The sequence below is a fragment of the Larimichthys crocea genome, chromosome XX (assembly GCF_000972845.2).
Source record: "Larimichthys crocea isolate SSNF chromosome XX, L_crocea_2.0, whole genome shotgun sequence".
In the NCBI taxonomy this organism is placed as follows: domain Eukaryota; kingdom Metazoa; phylum Chordata; class Actinopteri; family Sciaenidae; genus Larimichthys; species Larimichthys crocea.
In genome coordinates, this window is record NC_040030.1 from 14,278,109 (window position 1) to 14,299,786 (window position 21,678).

Consider the following 21,678-nt stretch of genomic DNA (forward strand, 5'->3'; position numbering starts at 1 on the left):
ATACTCTTAAAGTTTCACCCAATTTTCTATGGAACTACTTGGCATTATACAGCAACAGAGACACTGCTGGGTTGCTTTTGTTTGTTTTGTTTTTTTGTAATTTTTTAATTTGTATGATTAAATGAGAGAAGTAAGCAAGACAATTGTTTTTGTGCTTTGATGAACTGGCCCTTTAAGATCTAACAGTACACAAATATGAAACCCAGCTGACAAAGAAGCCCATGTTGTTCAGTAGCAGCCGTGGTGCTGACACTACTGCTGCAACTCCAGTGTCAAAAAGTTCTGCAAAAGAAGTTCCTTGGTGCCCAGAAATTCAAATATTACAAAGTATTTTTTATTGAATATCTTCTATACTTTCTATACTTCCAACATGTCTTATCAGGTGATGAGCAATACTCAGCCAGAGTGAAAGCCATTGTTAAGGACTATCAATAGGACAGGAAGACTTTGATCAGGTCTAGGAAACACCCAGCCTTACAAAAGCTGTGTTTCTCCAAAAGAGGAAAGCATTTCATTCTTTGGAAACAGCAAACAGCAGGTTTGTTAAATAAGCTTTGGCCAGCCTCACGCTGCTGCTGTTTGTTGTGCATTCCAAAGGATGGATACTTGATGTTCATAGGAGAGGATGTGTGAGTGTGCACAGACTGTGAATGTCTGCATGTGTGTCAGTGTGTGTGTTTGCATTCAGTGAACCTCTGAACTTTCCCGTGCTGGTCGGACATGCATCCCGCTGGACCTTACTCAACCAGAGTATTTGGGTTTGTGTGTGTGCCTGCACCTGAGGGTTGGAGGGCTTTTTATTGACTTGATCAACAAGTTCCATGAGTGGCTGTGTTACTGATTACAGGTGATGTTATAGTTTGCTTGTGATAAGACTCTTGCTTTGAGCACAAAGTCCTGCCAGGTACTTCAGCTACTTCATCACATTCTTACCATCCTTCGTAGGACCACTGCTGCCTCTCAGGTAAATACTTTTACTGGTATTTCACTTTCTTTAATTCTTTAAGTCATTCTCTAAGATGCACCAAGGAAAATTTGTGCTATTTACTGGTGTAATTTATTGGTATATTACAATATAAAAATACATATTACAGATTGGAGACTGAATTCTCTTATTAGTTATGTTGAGTCAATATAAAATTACACTACTATAATGATTCACTCTTTATTGTTATTGTATTTAACAAAAATACAGAAAAAAAATTATTTTATAAATCAGATCATAACACTTTTATTGTATTTGACCTGTATTTGTATTTCTGCAGGTCCTTTGGTGGTGTGTTTTCTGCTTCCTTGCAACTGACGAGTGTGTTATAGCATCATGAGTGTAGAGTCCAAAAAAACACGTGAGGCCTGCTGCTCCAAGCTCAAGGTTAGTGAAATGTTCCCCTTTCCCTGTATTACAAAGTGTTAGGGTACATGCTATGGCCTTAATCATTTAAATTCACAAATGGACACAAACGTAATGGTGCCAAGTTGTAAAATCTACCCGTAAAACTGTTTTTCTTCAACCTTATCTCTGTGCATTTATCTTGGTATACCATTTCTATATCAGTATTATCTGTGTCCCAACAAATGCTCCACCTGATGAGGCCGTAAAAGGCAAAGCATTAACAAATAAAAAACAAATGTGTCCAGGCCAGACTTTTAGACTTTGACACCAAATCAGACTTTGAGTCCATGAAAAATGTGTGGTTTTCATTCACAGAATGAGTGTAAAGGAGTGTTTAATGCATATTTTAATTGCAGGCAAGTGCATAGAGATAAGACCAGTAGTTAAGTGGCCCTTGAAAAATACATACAGTGACCTGTTTTCGTACTATGTAAGAGTTATTGGTTTATAACATGCTTTCTGATAACAAACTGATTATATAAGAACATTATTAGCACTGAGTAGGAATTAATACTTGTTGATGACATTGATTTATTGTAAATAGGCATCGTTCAGTGAAGTTACTCTCTCTGCTTTTTAAAAAGTAAAAATGTGTTGAACTCTAGAGAAACTTAAGTTTTTGTTTACCTGTGAACCTTTACCTGTTAGGCAAGTAGTTGCAGTTGTCTGAACATATTCACACACACAGCACACATAGCGTTTGACCTACAGCCCAGTGTAATTCCCTTTTAATCTTTAAATATCTATCTACTATTGTGGCATGGATATGGCTCCATACAAGCGGGATTTGAACTTAAACAATCTCTATAAAGGACTTGAAGTACAGATTTAAATTGAAGGTTTTTATTATATGTTGTATCATTTAATCTCTAGAACCAAAAATTGTATTTTCTTCTTTATCTGCACACTCGATTGAAAGAAACAATATCTTAATATCTTAGCATATTGTTCAGTGATGAAAGAGGAAGAGTCAATGAACTGTGTTTCTGGGCACAATATATTATAGTGAAGTCCATAGAGGAATATAATATAGAAATATTGGGATCAACCTATTTGGGGCATCAGGGCAAACATTTTCTGTTTTTTTCCTTTATTGAGGCCTTTTATCCATCTTGTGTATGCACCCCGTCATCTTCAAGCTCAGTACACAAGCAGACTTTCCGGTACTATATGCAGAAACAAGCCAATTAGATTAGATTTAAATGTATTTAAATTAAATCCAATCAGTGCTGAAAGCAGGTGTGAAGTACTGCATGTCTTTAAATGTGTGTTGTTAAGTGTTGTGTATGAGCCTAATGTATTACAAGAGTACGTGATAATGCAGTCAGTCACCTTTTCTCTTCACATCTGTGCAAGGTGTAATTACATCCCTTTATCCTTTGTATCGGACCATGCCTCATTCAAAAACCTTTTATTACATGACTGAAACTGCAAAGAAATGGGCTAATCCTTTCACTCACAAGTCTTTGAGGAGAGATTGCTACCAAGGTAATCATTTTACGACGGGCCACAACACTATTTACCATTTATTCAGATATATCCTGAGAATTACTTGAGTTCCTTTCAATAAGATCAAATGTTACCCAGCTGTTCTTGTTTCACAGAAAAACATTTTCAGCCAACAGTTTGTTTGTGTGTATGTTTGTGTGTTTCCAGCTCTTCCTGGCCTCTATGTCGTTTGTATTCTTTGCCAAAGCCTTTGGTGGAGCCTATATGAAGAGCTCCATCACACAGATTGAGAGGCGCTTTGATATCCCCAGCTCCCTCATTGGGGTTATAGATGGCAGCTTCGAAATGGGTATGTGCAGATATTTTTTAGCAACATTTTGGATGGTAACATACACGTTTGTGTAATGTTGGACTTATGCAGTAGATGATGGCACATTTTAGGTAATGCACTTTTTTGCTTTCTTGCCGAGAGTAAGATGAGCATAAAGACTAGAAACAGCCTGCATGGCTGTGTGTATAGATAACAAAATCCTCCTAAAACTCACTGATTAACATGTTATATCTTCTTTGTTTAAGCCATACATAAACCAAAGTGCAAAAATGTCACTGTGGCATCAGGGGGGACTATTTTTTAGCAAGGTGCCTGGAGTCATAGGCCCTATTTAGACCAAATCAGGCATTGCAGCAAATAGCAAAAAACAATTTGACCGATGTGATCATCGGATTGGCCACTGCAGTGTGACGACAGGATTTGGTCTGAATTGAGGTTGCTGGGAAGTTTTTACACTTCAGTTTTGGCATTGATTCAACAAATGAAATGTTACATGTTAAAAGATGTTAATTAGTGATCTTTAGAGGCGCTGGTTAGTGGCACAGCTAGACAGGCTAGTGATGTATAGAATTTCAAGTCACTACTCTTGGCACAGAGCAGAATTCTAAAATGTCAACCTATTCCTTTAATCATATATTTCAAGTTTTTTTTTTCTGCTTCTTCCCAGGTAATCTGTTGGTAATAGCCTTTGTGAGCTACTTTGGCGCTAAGCTCCATCGTCCCAGGCTGATTGCTATTGGCTGTTTGGTCATGTCTGTTGGATCTTTCCTCATAGCCCTGCCTCACTTCCTTCAGGGGCCGTTAGTACACAGTTTTCTTTTTCATCTTAATATTCAAATTTTCTATATAATATGTAATGCTGTGGTCTTGTTAGGATATATCCTGCAGTAACGATACATGTCATTAGAATCAAATTATACGGTTCTTTGATGCAGAGAAAATGTTTGCATTTAATTAAACTACAATTGGAGTCAACAAACTGTTATTCTGGACACAATATATTACAGTGTAGAGGTATATAATATCATAGAACTACAGTTATTTTCATTTATTCTACTATGCTCATGGTGGGATTTAACCCATTTGCTGTTGGACCCTTATTGCGGCCATCCATCCATCTTGTGCATGTACCCTGCACACAGCAGACTATTAAGTATTACATGCAGAAAAACACCCTACTAGGTCAGAATTAGCATAGATTAGTTTATGGTAATTTTATTAAACAAAACATCTGTGTATCATGTGAGAACAATATAAGTTCTAATAGAACAAAATTTGGGCCCTGCTGCAAAATAGGGTAGGGAAAGTGAAGAAATAATGGGAATTCCTTAGCAAACTTCCATTTAATTAAATTCCCAAAATTTCACTGACTCACAGAAACTCTGAGTCTGAGGGCCCTGAGGTAGTTACCTGCTTTGCCAGTTTGGTATTCCAGCCTTGAATGTGCGGATTCAGGATTCTGATAGTTCTTACTATTAAGCTGTCTCATGCATGTTTTTTAAAGTCTGCAATTGAGCTCTGCCTCAAAAAGTATATATACTGTCTATAATAACTGACATAGGTAACATTTGTGAGTAAATTAGGTATACACACCACATTTGACATATAAACACTAGTGCTTTCATATCGTTTCAATAATTTTGTTGTCTTTTTATATGCATAGATTTGTCTTTTCAAACAAACAGACATGAAATCTTTTTCAATATTTTTCAGGTATATATATGAGACCAGTGTGTCTCACAGTACAGATGTCAACAACACTGAGAGCGCCCTGCCCTGTAACTCTAACCACAGTCTGACTGATGCAGATGATACTCCTGATTTAAAGACCAGAACAGGTACATGGCAAATACACTTACTGTATTGGATGAAAGATCTGTCCATTTCAGATAGCATACCAAATCACTGCGTTTGTAGGTGCAGAAGATGAGCAATGCTCTAGAGAGAATATTCAATATTATATCAGTTTTCTATTTTTTTCCTCCCCTAGCTTGTGAAAAGGCAGCTGGCTCGTCTCTGTGGATCTATATATTTGTGGGAAACATGCTGCGTGGAATTGGAGAGACTCCCATCATGCCTCTGGGTGTGTCCTACCTGGATGACTTCTCAAGTGAAGAGAACTCTCCTTTCTATTTGGGTGAGTTACTTTTTACTTCATACTGTCTGTTATAATATATAACATAATTTTTATGATATTTTACACACTGCCTTAGTTTATACTCTTTGTTGTTTGGGTTACTTACTTTTTTATTTAACTTTAATGTCTGACTATTGGTGTGTTGGTGTCTTTCTGTGTATCTGTCCTGTATAATCTGAATAATGGTTGATTAATATCACAGTGCTAGAGTTCATAACTTTTCTTTGTGTCTCTATTCACCAGCCTGCATCCAAACAGTGGGAATCTTAGGACCTATGTTTGGATTCATGCTTGGGTCCTTCCTTGCCAAGATCTACGTGGACATTGGATTTGTGGATTTAGGTATGGGATTTCCAAATTGATATGTTAATGTGACATAACATGCAGACTGAATTTAGAAAAAAAATCTCATCATTAGTGCTTACCTATTAAGTCAATATTACCATTGACTGATAGGACAAAAGTTAAGTAATTGTCTGTGTGCAGAGGTATTACGTCTCTCTCAATCAAAGAGCCTTTATGTAAGATTTGGTATTTTCTGAAATTTGGCAACCCCAGCAATGCACTGCTGTCGTAAATACGGACAGCGACATAACTTTGCTAACAGCCAAACATCAAACAAGTGCAACATTTGACGACTAAAGGTCATTTGTCAGTGTCTTTTAACCTCTGCCATGTCAGCGGAGGCTACTGAACCCACTTACATTGCCCGCTTGCCGTCTCCAATTCTGGCATGACACTGGTTATGCTTCCAGTCAGCATTTCCCACTGGTTCCCCTCCCTGCTTAGTGCTTAACCCACTTTAGTAACAAGTAAAGCGTGCTGTCCACCAGGAAAACTAAGTCAGCAAGAGTTCAGGTGGAGTAGCTAGAAGACGGGAAGAAGGGAAAAAAAAGCAAATAAATGTGATCCTGTTTCACCAAAAACAGTAAAATATTTGATGGTGTGACTTGAAATTAAACGCACTTCTCCCTAAGCCCAAAGTTATATAGTGTGTACAGTGTGCAGAGGGAGAATGATTGAGGCACTGTTCAGTGTAGTATCAAAATAATAGTGAAGCTTTTATTTTGAGGTAGACAAGTTACATGAAGGAGCTTTAACCCTTCATCTCACTGAACCTACACAGCAAGGTCATCAACATTTGATCCTGTTGTCATAGCAAGACTATGTCACTACGTACTGCATTGATTAGAGGTGTTTCCAGTCCCTGAACAAGAGGGCTTAGTGCTCCTATCATTTTGCGAATATCTATGTCATGATAAAAAAAAGTGTTTAGGGTTATCAACGGAAGTCCTATAAACACAATCCCCATCTTAATCTTCTGTATTTTTTTTTTCTTCATCTTCTAGACAGCATCACCATCAACTATAAAGATTCACGCTGGGTGGGTGCCTGGTGGCTGGGCTTCATAACAACTGGCACCCTGATCCTGCTGTCCAGTATCCCATTCTGGTTTCTGCCTAAGTCTTTGCCCAAACAAGGGCAAGAGGAGAGCCAGAGTAAAAGCACAGAGCTCGCCACAGTGGCAGAACAGGAGAATTTCCTGCCAGAGGAAAACCAAGATCATGAAGAAAAGGAGAAGCAAGTTACATTCCAGGAGCTGGCTAAAGGTACCTCCAAGCTTCTGCATCAGTACGAAATGCAATAAAATGCAGTGAGTTGTTTTTCTTGCCAAAGGTGATGCTAACCTACAAAACTGTTCAGAATGTTGACCTGTCAACATCTCATGGGCCATAATTACACCCAATTTAGAACGCTTAAGTATCAAGACTACCATAAAGCTCAAAGAACGTCTCTTCAGAAAGACTTTATCTATGAGCAGTAAAGCAATTCATGCCCTAAACTACTACTAAGATTTTAAACATGAACATGTCACTGTGCAAACAGACTTAAGTGGAATTAAGTTTTTAATCATTAACCTGATACAGCCCAAACAAACTACAGCCGATTCAGTAACCCTGGACCTACAGCATTTAAACCCCTATGCAATCTGGGCAAGAGTTGAATAACACATCAGGAGTTAAAGCCCAGTCATGCCATAATACATTACACAATATTATATCACACACTAATAGACTAACCTAAATGTTCAAATGATTTTTATTATTATAAATAAAAATGTAAAATTATCAATAAAAATTAAATGCAATACAATAGAATATGAATAATATAACTTTATTTTTTATTATATTATATTTTTATTTAAAATTAATCTATGTTGCCTTTAACAAGTGGACAATATGCATAATACACCAGAGCACAATTAGAGTGACAGTTGAATTAGAAAATTAATGTTTTTGTTTATGTATGTATAATATAGGTAAAATATAAACATATATACCTTACTATATATACATATTACCTTACTAAATATGAGTGTATACACATTTGTTGTGAATGTGTATAGATATAGGTGGGTTTTTTTGTTTTCATTTCAGCATTAGTATTTAAAATTCAAACACATACAGTACATATTTCATACTCAAAACTTACTTCACTTTTACACCTTTACATGTCTCCAGCAATAATAAGCAAGCCCATTGTAAATCTTAGTAAAACAGTTTTGCTATAATTTTTCTCTTCTTTGTCCGTCACTAGATTTTATTCCATCTATAAGAAGACTCTTCAGGAACAGCATCTACTCGCTGATGATCCTAACCCACGTGGTGCTTGTCAACGGCTTCATCGGCATGATCACCTTCAAGCCAAAGTTCTTGGAGCAAATTTACGGCCAATCAGCCTCCAAGGCCATTTTTCTCATAGGTACAGAGCAACCTCTGACTGTTTACTGCACATTGTTATAAAGTAGCACCATGAGCTATGATTAGTGTTTATGACTGTTTATGATTGTTAAGTTATTGTTGGAATATTGTAATCACCACATAATAATCACTTATTATTATGACACAAACAATAATGCATTTTCTCAAATTAAGTGATTCCCAACCAGGGGAGGAGCTCAGCTAATTAAAAATAATCATTTCCAAATTCAAATTTGGAAAAAGAAATCACGTATTGAGTCAGCTGTATACCTGAACTGTGTCATCTATTTATTCATCCATCCATCCAGGTATACTGAACCTGCCAGCAGTAGCTTTGGGCATCATCACTGGAGGTTTCATACTGAAACGTTTCAAGCTGGGTGTCATTGGAGCAGCCAGGGTGGCAATCACTGCCTCCATTGGGTCACTTTGTCTGCTTGCTGTTCAGATCTTCCTCCACTGTGACAATGCAGAAGTGGGAGGCCTTACTGTCTCGTATCAGGGGTGAGTTACATGCAGACCACTTTCATATTTTGAGAAATGCACATGTTGAATCGATCTATTTCGAAAGCCTAATTACCATCAAGTTAAGAACAATCTCCATGGAAATTTATTGATATCTCACTGGTACAATGTCCCCTACTCATGCGCATCTGTTCATGTCCGTGTACACCAGGGTTCCTCAAGTGTCCTACAACCAACAGACTTTGCTGTCACAGTGCAACATGGGCTGCTCCTGCTCATTGAAACATTGGGACCCAGTATGCGCCTACAACGGAATGACTTATGCGTCACCATGCCTGGCTGGCTGTCAGTCCTCCACTGGCACTGGCAAGGAAATGGTAGGGCAGCAGCTCTTATTGTTTCATAATAATAGATGACTAATAGCAAACAGCAATTCTTCCATGTAATTTAATTAAACTTCCTGAAACTTTTCTTGAAAGTAAACAGAAATTTCCTGTAGAACTAGGGCTGGCAGCATTTCAGCTGGCAGTCTCAACCATTTTGCACAGAGAGTAGGTAGTCATCCAGAAAAAAAGAAAAGGGAGAAAGGATTGGGACAGAGCAGAGATACCACTGCTCTGGTAGTGGTTTCTAAAGGCCAGAAAGCCATGCAACCAGGCAGAGAACATGTTTCTACCTTATCAGCACAGCTTTGAGATAGTACACACTAACAGATTTAGGTAAGTTTCTAGATCAAACAATCAAACAATAACTTGTGAAGTAGAGTCATAAACAAAAAAATCTTATACTATCAAACTGGTGGCTCCAACAGTTCATTTCACCTCAAGACATAACACACCATACTGAAATGTTGATATTCTTAGAGTCTCACCTTTAGTTTTTCCCTAAGGTGGCATGAGGTATATCAGGGAAATGTAAATGGATATTTCGTACTTGAATCATGTAAACCAAACTCTTCTCAAAGCAGCAAATGTGAAAAACCATCCATACAAACCACAATAGTTATTCCCATCTCTCTTCTGGTTCTTTAGGTGTTTCATAACTGTACCTGCATTGAGGAGATGATGACTCCAGGCATGAACAGGTCCGCAGTGCTGGGCCAGTGCCCCAGGAAAAGCAGCTGTGATTCCATATTCAAAATCTACATGGCTTTGTCCGCACTGGGGTCCTTTATTTCAGCCTGTGGGGGTACACCGGGATACATCGTCCTGCTTAGGTCAGACACACTAAACCTTTTACAACCTTGTAGTGTCTTTTTTTTAGCATATGTATTGATTTTATATGTCAACAGCTTTTGCAACACTGTTGTAGGTAATACTTCATCTTGTGTATTCTTTGAACTTAAATGCTGATGTCATGGTCTGTCATGATAATATGTGGGCTAATCTTCCAGGTCCCTACAGCCAGACCTGAAGGCATTGGCTCTGGGTATGCAATCACTGATTGTAAGGACTCTGGGTGAGTACTTGAAAATAGATGTAGATTTTGTGAACTGTTATTGTTTTATTCAGCACACAGGATCATGCTTATACTGAGAGCAGCACTTAGTGCGATTACATTTTTAAGTGTAAGAACATGTTTGTTTTTTTTCAGGTGGAATACCTCCTCCAATATATTTCGGAGCACTGATTGACCGGACCTGTTTGAAGTGGGGTAGCAAGCAGTGTGGAGGCCGTGGAGCATGTAGACTCTATGATGCTTATGCATTTAGGTACCAGACTTGTATTTTCTTGGTTGAATAGACTTCCTGTAATATTCTACATAATATTAATGTGTTTTAATCATTTAAATGGATATCTCACTAGTAGGCAGATTATTTGAAATTAAGCTAGTTTTCTAAAGTTTCCACAGTTTTCATTTTATAATTTTTTTTATTCAGAAACCACTTAAATAGATTTAAAAAAGTAAACCTAACCTTTCCCAATGTCTTTACTTACAGACTCACATTCCTGGGACTGATTATTGGAATTTACTTCATGACCAACTTACTGTGGGGAGTCGTCTATTCCAGAGTTGTCAAGAGACAGAAGAAGTTAGCACTGAGGAATCAGGCCAAAGAAAATGCACTGGAGGGTAACAGCAATGGACACGCCAACATCAATATTGGCACGAGCAAAGACGATGCAGACAAGGAGAGCACTATTTAAGGTTTAAGGTGCATTATATAATGCAAGTGAACAACACAAGTACTGGGCTTCATCCACACTGGACCGAATATGGTACAGTACAGTGTCAGCGCTCTTTGGTCTTCGAGCAATACTTTTCTTTTTGCTGTCTGTTCACGTCAAAGGTCAAAGATCCTGACTAGAGCTTAGTTTGAATATGAACAACAATTGAATGACATTAAATGATATGCAAACCACGTCTAAACAAAACAAAAAAAACATTTAAATGTAGACAGTCAACAGTCAAAAAAACTTAATGAGAACATATGCTGTGCTCCTGTGCACGTGTATAAAACATTTCAGCACGATGTGAGAACAAGATATTTAACATATTTGGAGAACACTGTCCACCATTTATACTTGAATAACTTTAGGTCAGGTCATGATAGTAATGTTTCATTCTACAGCTTTACACTCAAAATGATTTATGTGCAGTGACTTTTTGACAAACGTGTATCCATTACATGTACAATATTATATGTACAGTGTATAGTTTTTACTAGTTTAGGACAACTAAACACACTAACTTGTGGCCTAAGATGTGGTAGGATAATTTAGTAATATGACATATTGTTCGTCATCTGTGTTTTCATTCATGTATTTCAGTGATAGTGAGAGTTTGTGAGGTTATTCAGCCAGTTCATCGTGTTCATTAAACACTACAGTAATGAAGACAGTGAGGGTGGCAATGATGTTTAGTAAAAAAAAAGAAGTCAACATAAATGTAAATCTTCCAGTAAATGAGAACTAGGAAATCCGATAAGATTCCTAAGGGAATATTTAGAAAGTAAATACTGTGATTTTGTGTAACTATAGCTTGTTTAATTAAAATGGTCATAGATTTGACTTCCTAACTAGGTGTTTTTGTTGCAGGAAAGGCCCCATTAGCGAATTATAAGACAGATGGTACCGAGTGCATGGTTACATAGAAGAAGAAGTCAAATGCGTTGCCTCATTGGGAATAAGTCTCAGAGTCGATGTGTTTTGAAAGCAGCATTTTTCTGAGAAGGATTAATAGTAGTTAACGTTGTGCCATCGAGCACTCTACATATTCATGCTAATGCACAGCTCTTGTAGATGGAGACCCAGGCACAATGCCATTTTTGTCAGGTGCAAGTCAGTCACTTTTTTTTGCCAGTTTGGAGCTTCAAACAAACCAGCTTGCTCTGAGGCTGATGCAAAAGTATGAGTAACTCTTGTGTCTGTAAGGTTGATATATATAACTACTGCCAGTAGCTGGTTAGCTTAGCTTAGCAAAAAGGCAACAGAATCTGTTTACCAAAACCTCTAAAGGGCAATGAGTCTAATTTTTTCATGCTAAAAAAAAAACTTTAATTCAACAGGTTAACCTTTATTCTGACTGCATTGTACCAAAGCAACATTTGACATGTCTGGATATCTCCCATGGTTGACATTGCACACACTTGTTGTTACATCACATCATTTTACATAAATCCCAAAGGTCATAGTGTTCATGTAATCCTCTGACTCACCTCTGTTTGTCTTGAAAAGTTCATTATAGTTTGGACAGTGGACTAAGGGTGAGTGGGGTTTAAGTCAAACTTTGATTGTATTGTTTTACTCTGTTATACACTGTAGTTGTTGATTAAAATGTATCACCTATTCATATCTACTATTACTGTTAATAATGAGCATTTATATATGGAGTTAAATATGTTTGTGTTGTTTTATCACCATTTCTGCCTCTTTTTTTTTTTTTTTTTTACAATTTTGTAAATGGTGTTGGGTTGAAAGTGTAGTGGACTTAAAGCGCAAACACAGCCACCAAGTTCAAACTGCTTATTGATCACTGAGAAGAATGTGCAGTGGAAGATGACTAAAGTGAATCCAAGTTCGGGTGTAGGGCAGGTGGTGGCAAAAGTCCAGAAACATGGCCTTTGTTTTTGCATATCTGTAAGCATACAAGACAGTTATTTTTTGTGCCTCAGTTTACACATAACACGTTATACCTTTTCCATATGCTCAGTGTGTTTGAGTATAAAACTGTTTTGGTCTTCTTAAAGCAGCTATAATTAATATTGCTAACAACGACTAGTGATGAATTAGAAAGAGAGTCATCAGAAGGAAAAAGCCACAGAAACCCACTGTATGCTGTGTACGCTGCCCCAGCTGGCTAGCTATTGAGCACAACCCTAAAAGGTCAATCATTGACCTCAGAAATTAGGAGGATCAACAAAAGATCCCCAAAAAATGAATGAATATTGGAATTCATTATTCGGGTGACCAGAAACACGACTCCAAATGAATGTTTCTCATCATATGCAACTGTATGCAAACAAGTGCCAAAACACATTAAACGGTGACAGTGTCATTTTTGTGTTCAACAACAACCCTCAGGCGTTCTCTGTGCTTTTCAAAGAGGTCAAATAATCAATTATCACAGGTTTAAGGTTGACTTTAAAGTTAGTGGGACCTACATCTGTCCAACTAAGTAAAAAACAAGAATCTACAGTTAAATGAGAGCACTCAAGATGCTAACATGCTCACGGTGACAAAGCTAACATGCAGGTGTTTACCGAATCCACCGTCTTAGTTTAGCGTGCTAACATTTGCGAGTTGTTGAGATATTACTGCATGACTGTAAAACACAAGTGGTGCTCTTGCTACGAAAAAGAGCGAACAAAAAAAGAAACCTGTGCTTTAATATATCATTCCCAAAATCAAATCAAATATATGCAACATGTATATAAACAACATATGAGCAATAACAGGGTCAGTGGCACTAATAACACAGTGTTGTTGTTTTTTCATTTTAACAATAGTGGTCTTCGATCCGATCTTCAGTTGCGCACTTGCTGTCTTGTGTCAGGCCGGGACTCAAATGAGGACTCAGATGCAGAGTTAGACAGTAAGCTGTTTTATTCAGGACGGGGAAAATCCTCGACTGAGTGAGGCTATGAAAAGGCCCTAAACTAAAGGAAACAAAAATCACTCCTAGGAGGAAAAAACACTGAACTACTCTAAATAACAAAATCAAAATCACTCTCAACGAGGAACAATAAAGCTAAGACTAATCGTATTAAAGATTAACGAAATCAAAATCACTCATAAGGAGGAAAAACAAAAAGGCTATGAAACATCAACTAAGGGCGCTCACAAACGAGGCTGAAAACACACAAGACTAGATACAAAGTAACAAAAGGCTAGACTAGGAATTACAACAGAAAATCACTCATACGAGGAAGAAAACAAAAGATTACTTGAGCTAAGGAGCTGTGACTATGAACTATGGAAAAAGGCTTTGGTGCACGCTACGAAGGACGAAACACTTTGGCACAAGACAAAGGGAGACGCAGACAATATATACACAGGGTAATGGGGAACAGGTGGAAACAATCAGGGCGGGGAAGACAATCAGACCGGTGACACATGAGGAAGGGCAAGTGACCTGAAACGAGAGGAGAGTTAACTTTCAAAATAAAACAGGAAATGACAAGACATAACAAAAACCCAGCTTGACCTCACCGCGGTGTGACAGTACCCCCCCCTCTAGGGCCGACTCCTGACGGCCCAGGCTGGTCAGGGTGGTCCCTGTGGAAGTCTGTGATGAGGGTAGAGTCTAGGATATGACGAGACGGGACCCACTGCCTCTCCTCAGGACCATATCCTACCCAGTCCACCAGATACTGTTTACCTCGGCCCCGGTTGCGAACTGCCAGTAACCGCTTGACCTTGTATACCGGACCGCCGTCTATCACTTCTGGGGGCGGCGGAGGGGCGGCGGCTGGGACCATCGGACTCTCCTTGGCGGGCTTGATCCGGCTTACGTGGAAGGTCGGGTGAACACGGAGGGATCGGGGCAGGCGAAGGCGAACTGCTGCAGGGCCGATGAGCTTGGTGATCGGAAACGGACCCACGAACCGCGGTGCCAGCTTCTTGGAAGGCACTTTAAGGTGGAGATCCTTGGCGGAAAGCCACACTCTCTGTCCTGGCTGGTAAGCTGGGGCGGGTCGCCTCTTGCGGTCTGCAGTCTTCTTGACCCGGTCCCCTTGGCGAATTAAAACCTGCTTGGCGGCTGCCCAGATGCGGTGGCAGCGGCGAACCATGGCATGGGCGGAGGGCACAGACACCTCCCGCTCGTTGTCTGCGAATACAGGAGGCTGGTAACCAAATACACATTTGAACGGTGAAATACCTGTGGCCGAGGTGGGCAGTAGGTTGTGGGCATACTCGACCCAGACCAGGTGTTTGCTCCATGTCGAGGGATTCTGAGAGACCAGACACCGGAGGCCGGTTTCCAGTTGTTGATTGAGGCGTTCGGTCTGGCCGTTGGCCTCCGGGTGATAACCCGAGGTCAGGCTGGTCTTGGCTCCGATGAGTCGACAGAACTCCCTCCAGAACCTGGAGATGAACTGGGGGCCCCGGTCTGACACAATGTCTTTGGGAAATCCGTGAACTCTGAAAACATTGATCATCATGATCTCCGCCGTTTCTTTGGCGGAGGGCAGTTTAGGCAAAGCAATGAATCTAGCCATCTTGGAGAACCTGTCCACCACTGTGAGGACAGTGGTGTTGCCTTGAGAGACCGGGAGCCCCGTGACGAAGTCCATCGAGATGTCGGACCACGGTCTGGAGGGGATGGGAAGTGGCTGCAGGAGACCCATGCGTGACCCGGAGGACGTCTTGTTCCGGGCGCAGACCGAACATGCCTCTACGTACTCCCGGACCTCCGGCTCCATGGAGGGCCACCAGAACCTCCGGGAGATGGCGAACATCGTTCTTCTGACTCCCGGATGGCAGGAAAGCAGCGAGGTGTGGGCCCAGTGGATCACCTGTGGGCGCATATCAACCGGGACAAACAAACGATTCTCTGGACACCCACTAGGTGACGGAGCCTCACCATTAGCCTGCTTAACCTCATTTTCTATTTGCCAGGTCAGCGCTCCAACCACACATGAAAGTGGGAGGATCGTTTCTGGATCCTTGGCAACAGGCTCAGGGTCGAAGAGACGAGATAGTGCGTCTGGCTTGACGTTTCGGGACCCTGGCCTGTATGAGAGAGAAAAGGAGAATCGGTTAAAAAATAGCGCCCACCTGGCCTGGCGAGAATTGAGTCTTTTAGCTGTCTTGATGTACTCTAGGTTTTTGTGATCTGTCCAGACAATGAATGGATGGTCCGCCCCCTCGAGCCAGTGTCTCCACTCCTCCAAAGCTAGCTTGACCGCCAGCAACTCCCGGTTACCAACGTCGTAGTTCCGCTCCGCCTTGGATAGTCGCCGTGACAGGAAAGCACAAGGGTGCATCTTACCATCCTGCTCTGACCGCTGTGAAAGGATGGCCCCGATCCCCTCGTTAGAGGCGTCCACCTCTACCACGAACTGACGTCGAGGATCTGGCAGGGTGAGGATGGGGGCCGAGGTAAATCGATGTTTGAGATCTCGAAAGGCAGCATCAGCTTCTGGAGACCAGCGGAACTGCACCTTTGTGGAGGTAAGAGCATGGAGAGGAGCAGCTATTGCGCTAAAGCCTCTGATGAACCGCCTGTAAAAGTTAGCAAACCCAAGGAACTGCTGAACCTTTTTGCGGCTATCAGGTGTGGGCCAATCGACCACAGCGCTAATTTTAGCCGGGTCCATCTGCACTCTTCCAGGGGCTACGATGAAGCCCAGGAAGGAGACAGTGTCGGCATGGAATTCACTTTTTTCAGCCTTGACATAGAGCTTATTTTCAAGCAGTCTCTTTAATACTTGGGTTACGTGGTCTTGGTGGGTAGTCAGGTCAGGGGAGTAGATAAGTATATCGTCCAAGTATACATACACGAAATGGTCGAGAAAGTCTCTCAGCACATCGTTAATCATGGCCTGGAATACGGCCGGAGCATTAGTGAGACCAAATGGCATGACCATGTACTCGTAGTGACCGCTAGGAGTATTAAACCCAGTCTTCCACTCGTCACCCTCTCTTATACGCACCAGGTGATAAGCGTTGCGAAGATCCAACTTGGTGAAGATCTGGGCCTGTTGGAGCTGGTCAAAAACAGATGACATAAGGGGAAGTGGATAGCGGTTCTTTATGGTTATGTCATTAAGTGGGCTGTAGTCAATGCATGGTCTTAGAGAACCGTCTTTTTTTCCCACAAAGAAGAAACCAGCTCCGGCAGGTGAAGAAGAGGGGCGAATCAGTCCAGCCTTCAGGGAGGTATCAATATACTCCCTCATGGCCTCCTTCTCCGGCCCAGAGACCGCGTACAGGCGGCCTTTGGGAATGGTGGAGCCTGGAATAAGATCAATGGCACAATCGTATGGTCGATGAGGAGGAAGTGAGAGAGCCTTGGTTTTGTTAAATACCTCTTTAAGGTGGTGGTAGCAGGAAGGTACGGAGCTCAGGTCTGGGTATTCAGGGTCTGCATTGGGATTCACAGTCACAAGTTTAATCATTGCGCCGTCATCACTCGGAGACGGTGTGGTTATGCCATGAGTAGTACAATCCCTTCCCCAGCCCATAATGGATCCAGTTCCCCAATCAATGTGAGGGTTGTGACTGAGGAGCCATGGATGTCCCAGAATCAGCGTATGTGAAGGCGATTTGAATAAGAAAAAACGTATGTGTTCTGTGTGTCTATTGATGCGGAGCTGGAGAGACTCTGTGATGTGTGTGATGGTGAAAAGTTCCTGTCCATTTAGTGCTCTAGCATGGATGGGCTTAGCCAAAAGTTCAGCCCTGAGGCCTATCTTCTCCGCCAACCCCCAGTCCATCAAGCTTTCATCGGCCCCTGAGTCTATGAGCGCTCCTAGTGTGGTGGTAGTGGCGTGGTGCATTACCTTAACTGGTGTTAGGCGGCGTGGGACGAGGGCTGTGGCTGGAGGTTGACTCACCTCCCGGGGCTTTCTGGCCGGACAGGCGGCGACGAGGTGATTCATTTTGCCGCAGTAAAAGCAGCTGCCCTCCTGCTGGCGTCGTCGTCGCTCCTCCGGCGTCAGCCTCGCACTGCCAAGCTGCATGGGCTCCTCCTCCCTGGCGGCGGAAGAGGGACAGCCGTGCACTGGCGGTGGGTAACGGAGAGCCTGCCTGTCCGGGGCTGTGAAGCGTGGAGTCCTCTCCGGTGTCGAACCACTCCGTGGTTGCCGGAGCTCGCGAACCCGGTTGTCTGTCCGGATGGCGAGAGCGATGAGCGGGTCCAGGTCTGCAGGCAGGTCCAGCGGCAACAGTAGCTCCTGGATGTATGTCGCCAGCCCTTTCAGAAACACGTCGTACAGGGCGGCGTTATTCCAGCCGCTCTCCGCCGCCAGGGTGCGAAAGCGGATGGCGTAGTCACACACCGAGTCTCTGCCCTGTGTCAGACCGCTCAGCTCCCTGGCCTTCTCTCGGTCCGTAGACACTGGGTCGAACGTCATCATGAGGGCAGCTTTAAAGTCCGTGAGAGAGGAACAGAGTGGAGAGTCACGAGCCCACTCGGCGGTGGCCCAAGCTCTGGCTCTCCCAGTCAGGTGGGAAACCATGAATGCGATCCTGGATCTATCCGTGACGAAAGCATGAGGAAGCTGCTCAAAGTGGATGGAGCAATCCGTGAGAAAAGCCTTGCATTGGCCTGGTTCCCCAGAGAAACGCTCCGGGGGCGCCAGCTTGATCCCCACTCCTGCGCCCTGGGACGGAGCCGCTGCAGCTGCTGGAGGCTCCGGCGCCGCAGGTGGCTGGATGGTCTGCCGTAGGTGGTGCACCAGATCTCTCACCTGGCACGAGAGCTCACCGAAATGCGATGCCATCGCCGTCTGAAGCTCCTCCTGACGGGCGATGCGGGCCTCCTGAGCCCGTAGCGCAGCCGTCCACTGGCCAGCCTCTGCTGAGTCCATTCTGGCCAAAGTGTACTGTCAGGCCGGGACTCAAATGAGGACTCAGATGCAGAGTTAGACAGTAAGCTGTTTTATTCAGGACGGGGAAAATCCTCGACTGAGTGAGGCTATGAAAAGGCCCTAAACTAAAGGAAACAAAAATCACTCCAAGGAGGAAAAAACTCTGAACTACACTAAATAACAAAATCAAAATCACTCTCAACGAGGAACAATAAAGCTAGGACTAATAGTATTAAAGATTAACGAAATCAAAATCACTCATAAAGAGGAAAAACAAAAAGGCTATGAAACATCAACTTAAGGCGCTCAAAACCGAGGCTGAAAACACACTAGACTAGATACAAAGTAACAAAAGGCTAGACTAGGAATTACAACAGAAAATCACTCATTCGAGGAAGAAAACAAAAAGATACTTGAGCTAAGGAGCTGTGGCTATGGACTATGAAAAAAGGCTTTGGTGCACGACGAAGGACGAAACACTTTGGCACAAGACAAAGGGAGACGCAGACAATATATACACAAGGTAATGGGGAACAGGTGGAGACAATCAGGGCGGGGAAGACAATCAGACCGGTGACACACGAGGAAGGGCAAGTGACCTGAAACGAGAGGAGAGTTATCTTTTCAAAATAAAACAGGAAATGACAAGACATGACAAAAACCCAACTTGACCTCACCGCGGTGTGACATCTTGACAGACTGGAGATCTTTTTCAGTGTCTTAAACCTATATAAAAAAAAAGGTTTTGAAATGAGTTTTGCTGCAGAAACATTTAAGCCCAACATCTATTTCAAACTGAACTCGAACTGTTTATTTGGCCTGGCCTGGCTCTCTGTCCCTGCCTACGTTCACTTCCCCCAGGTCATGTACTTCAGTCCTGCTATACTCAAGATCCACTAGATGTCCTCAGATTCTCTTGCCAGTCCTGGTCATCCCCTCACCTTTTCAAACTTTCCTCATCAGACCTGAATACATATATCAGCCCCTTTTCACCAGTTTGTGCATTTAAGCCAGAAATCAAATCTGTCCCTCTACCTGAAATTCAATCTTTACTGCCTGATTGACCATCAGCCTGATTATTTGCACAGCTATATGCATCTCCTCTATCTAAATTTAGAGGCATGTCTATGAGAAATGTTAAAAAATAGACTTTCTGCTGTTAAATGCTGAGAGAACAGAGTTATTAGTTGCAGAATCAGAGAATTTGAGGGTTAACATTGATGGCTGTATTATTACTGAAAGCAATCTTATTTTTGATTCTTGTCTGACATTTCGTTCTCATATCCCAACAATTAAAACTGACCTATCGTTGTGTGATGTTGAATCTGTAATCCATACATTTATATCTTCTATCTGCCCTTTACTCTGGTCTTCAGCTTCAGTTCAGAATGCTGCAGCTAGAATCTTAATCTTGAAAAAAGATCATATAACAGCGTTTCTAGCCTCTTTTCACTTGTTATGAGTGCAAGCTAGAGCTGATTTTAAGGTTCTTTTTTGAATTTATAAGGTCATGATCTTGCACCAACTTACTTATTTGAGCTATTTATACCATATAAACCAAGATGCAGTTTCTTGATGCTGGTGTCCTTGTCAAAAACAAAAAAATATTATAAATAAATCAAACCAGCTTCAGAGCATTTGCCTTCTTTCTCTGGAATGGTCTTCTATTACTGCTAAAAGAAGCATATCCTGTTTAATTTTCAAGACTGAAAACCATGACATTTATTTACTTCATTATATTTGTCATGATCTGGCTCTGAGAGTCATGGCAAAAAGGGAGTTCACACCATGTACGTTTGTTTAAACAATACTTTATTAAATCAAATTAAACCAAATTAAACAATCATAAAGGATTTAAAGTTATGGAGTGTGTAGAAGCAGTGGTATCAGTGGTGTAGGGTGTGCATGAGTGACAATTGCGAGTGTGCATGTGTTGGTAGTGTGAAACAAAAGCAAAGGATGACCCAAAATACCAAACTGAACTAAACCAAACCAAACCAAACCTGACTAGGGACAGAAGAGCCCAGAACAGGGCCCAGCCAGAGAGAGATCAGAGATCATTCCCTAATAATAACAATCAGACACTTCTAACCAAGAAAACAGAGACTGCACTAAAGCAGCTCACAAAGCAGCATGGCATCTATTCTACAGGGGCACGTGATAGGGCGTCCGCCACAACATTATCTTTACCTCTAATGTGCTTAATCTCCAAACCATGAGACTGAAGAAACAAAGTCCACCTCATCAGACGACGGTTTGGACAACTCAATGAACAAAGAAAAGTCAAAGGATTGTGGTCAGTATACACCTCAACATAACATACACCTCAAAATGTTTTAGGGCCCAGACCAAGGCCAACGCTTCCTTCTCAACTGTTGAGTAGTTGAGCTGGTGAACATTAAACTTCTTGGAGAAGTAGCATACTGGCCTGTCAACCCCCTCTGATTCCTGCAACAACACAGCACCAGCTCCAACAAGACTAGCATCAACTTCTAGTTTAAAAGGCTGATTCAGGTGTGGTGCAGAAAGAACTGTAGCAGCACACAACAGAGTTTTCACATTTTCAAATGCCAGCTGGCACTAAACAGACCACACAAACTTAGCATTTGTTTTCAGAAAGTCTGTTAAAGGTGCAACCACTGTCGAGAAGTTTTTACAGAATGCACGGTAATAGCCAACCATACCCAAAAACCGCATAAGTCCTTTTTTGGTAGCAGGAACAGGATACTGCATGACTGCCTGAACCTTTGCGTCAACTGGACGAACCTGCCCCTGTCCAACCACCCGGCCCAAATAAGTGTATAACTTAAAACACAGTCATGTCCATTACCTTTTAACAGTGATTTATTTTGGTTGTTTTATTTGAATTATTTAATTTGATTACTGTATGTTTGTCCTATGTATGTTTCTTTTATTGTAAAGTTTATTGGACCATGTTGATTCTGCATGATCATTAAATAAAAATTTGAATGATTCATGCCTGTTCTTACTTGTTGGCCTGTTTTGGACTGCTTCTCTGGTTTTGATCCTTGCCTGTCTCATGAGCCTTTGCTACTTTTTTATTAAAAAATAAATAATCTGCATCAGCTCCAGTTTCTTCATTGGGGTTCTTCCCCACCCTACTTGCCTGCAGTTTGCCCAAAACCCGAGACAGCCAGACAGTCC

At 41.7% G+C, this 21,678-nt stretch overlaps 1 protein-coding gene across 1 annotated transcript; it reads left to right on the top strand.

Moving 5' to 3' along the window:
• The first annotated feature begins 536 nt into the window (after positions 1 to 536).
• slco1d1 (solute carrier organic anion transporter family, member 1D1) lies at positions 537 to 12,325 on the top strand. Its single transcript, XM_010746571.3, has 15 exons — positions 537 to 964; positions 1,266 to 1,372; positions 3,050 to 3,191; positions 3,841 to 3,973; positions 4,887 to 5,011; positions 5,164 to 5,310; positions 5,554 to 5,652; positions 6,660 to 6,920; positions 7,909 to 8,073; positions 8,381 to 8,576; positions 8,749 to 8,914; positions 9,569 to 9,753; positions 9,931 to 9,995; positions 10,131 to 10,248; positions 10,477 to 12,325. Exons 2-15 carry the CDS (start codon positions 1,322 to 1,324, stop codon positions 10,682 to 10,684), a joined length of 2,061 nt encoding a protein of 686 aa, XP_010744873.3. The 5' UTR covers positions 537 to 964; positions 1,266 to 1,321; the 3' UTR covers positions 10,685 to 12,325.
• Positions 12,326 to 21,678: the final 9,353 nt, after the last annotated feature.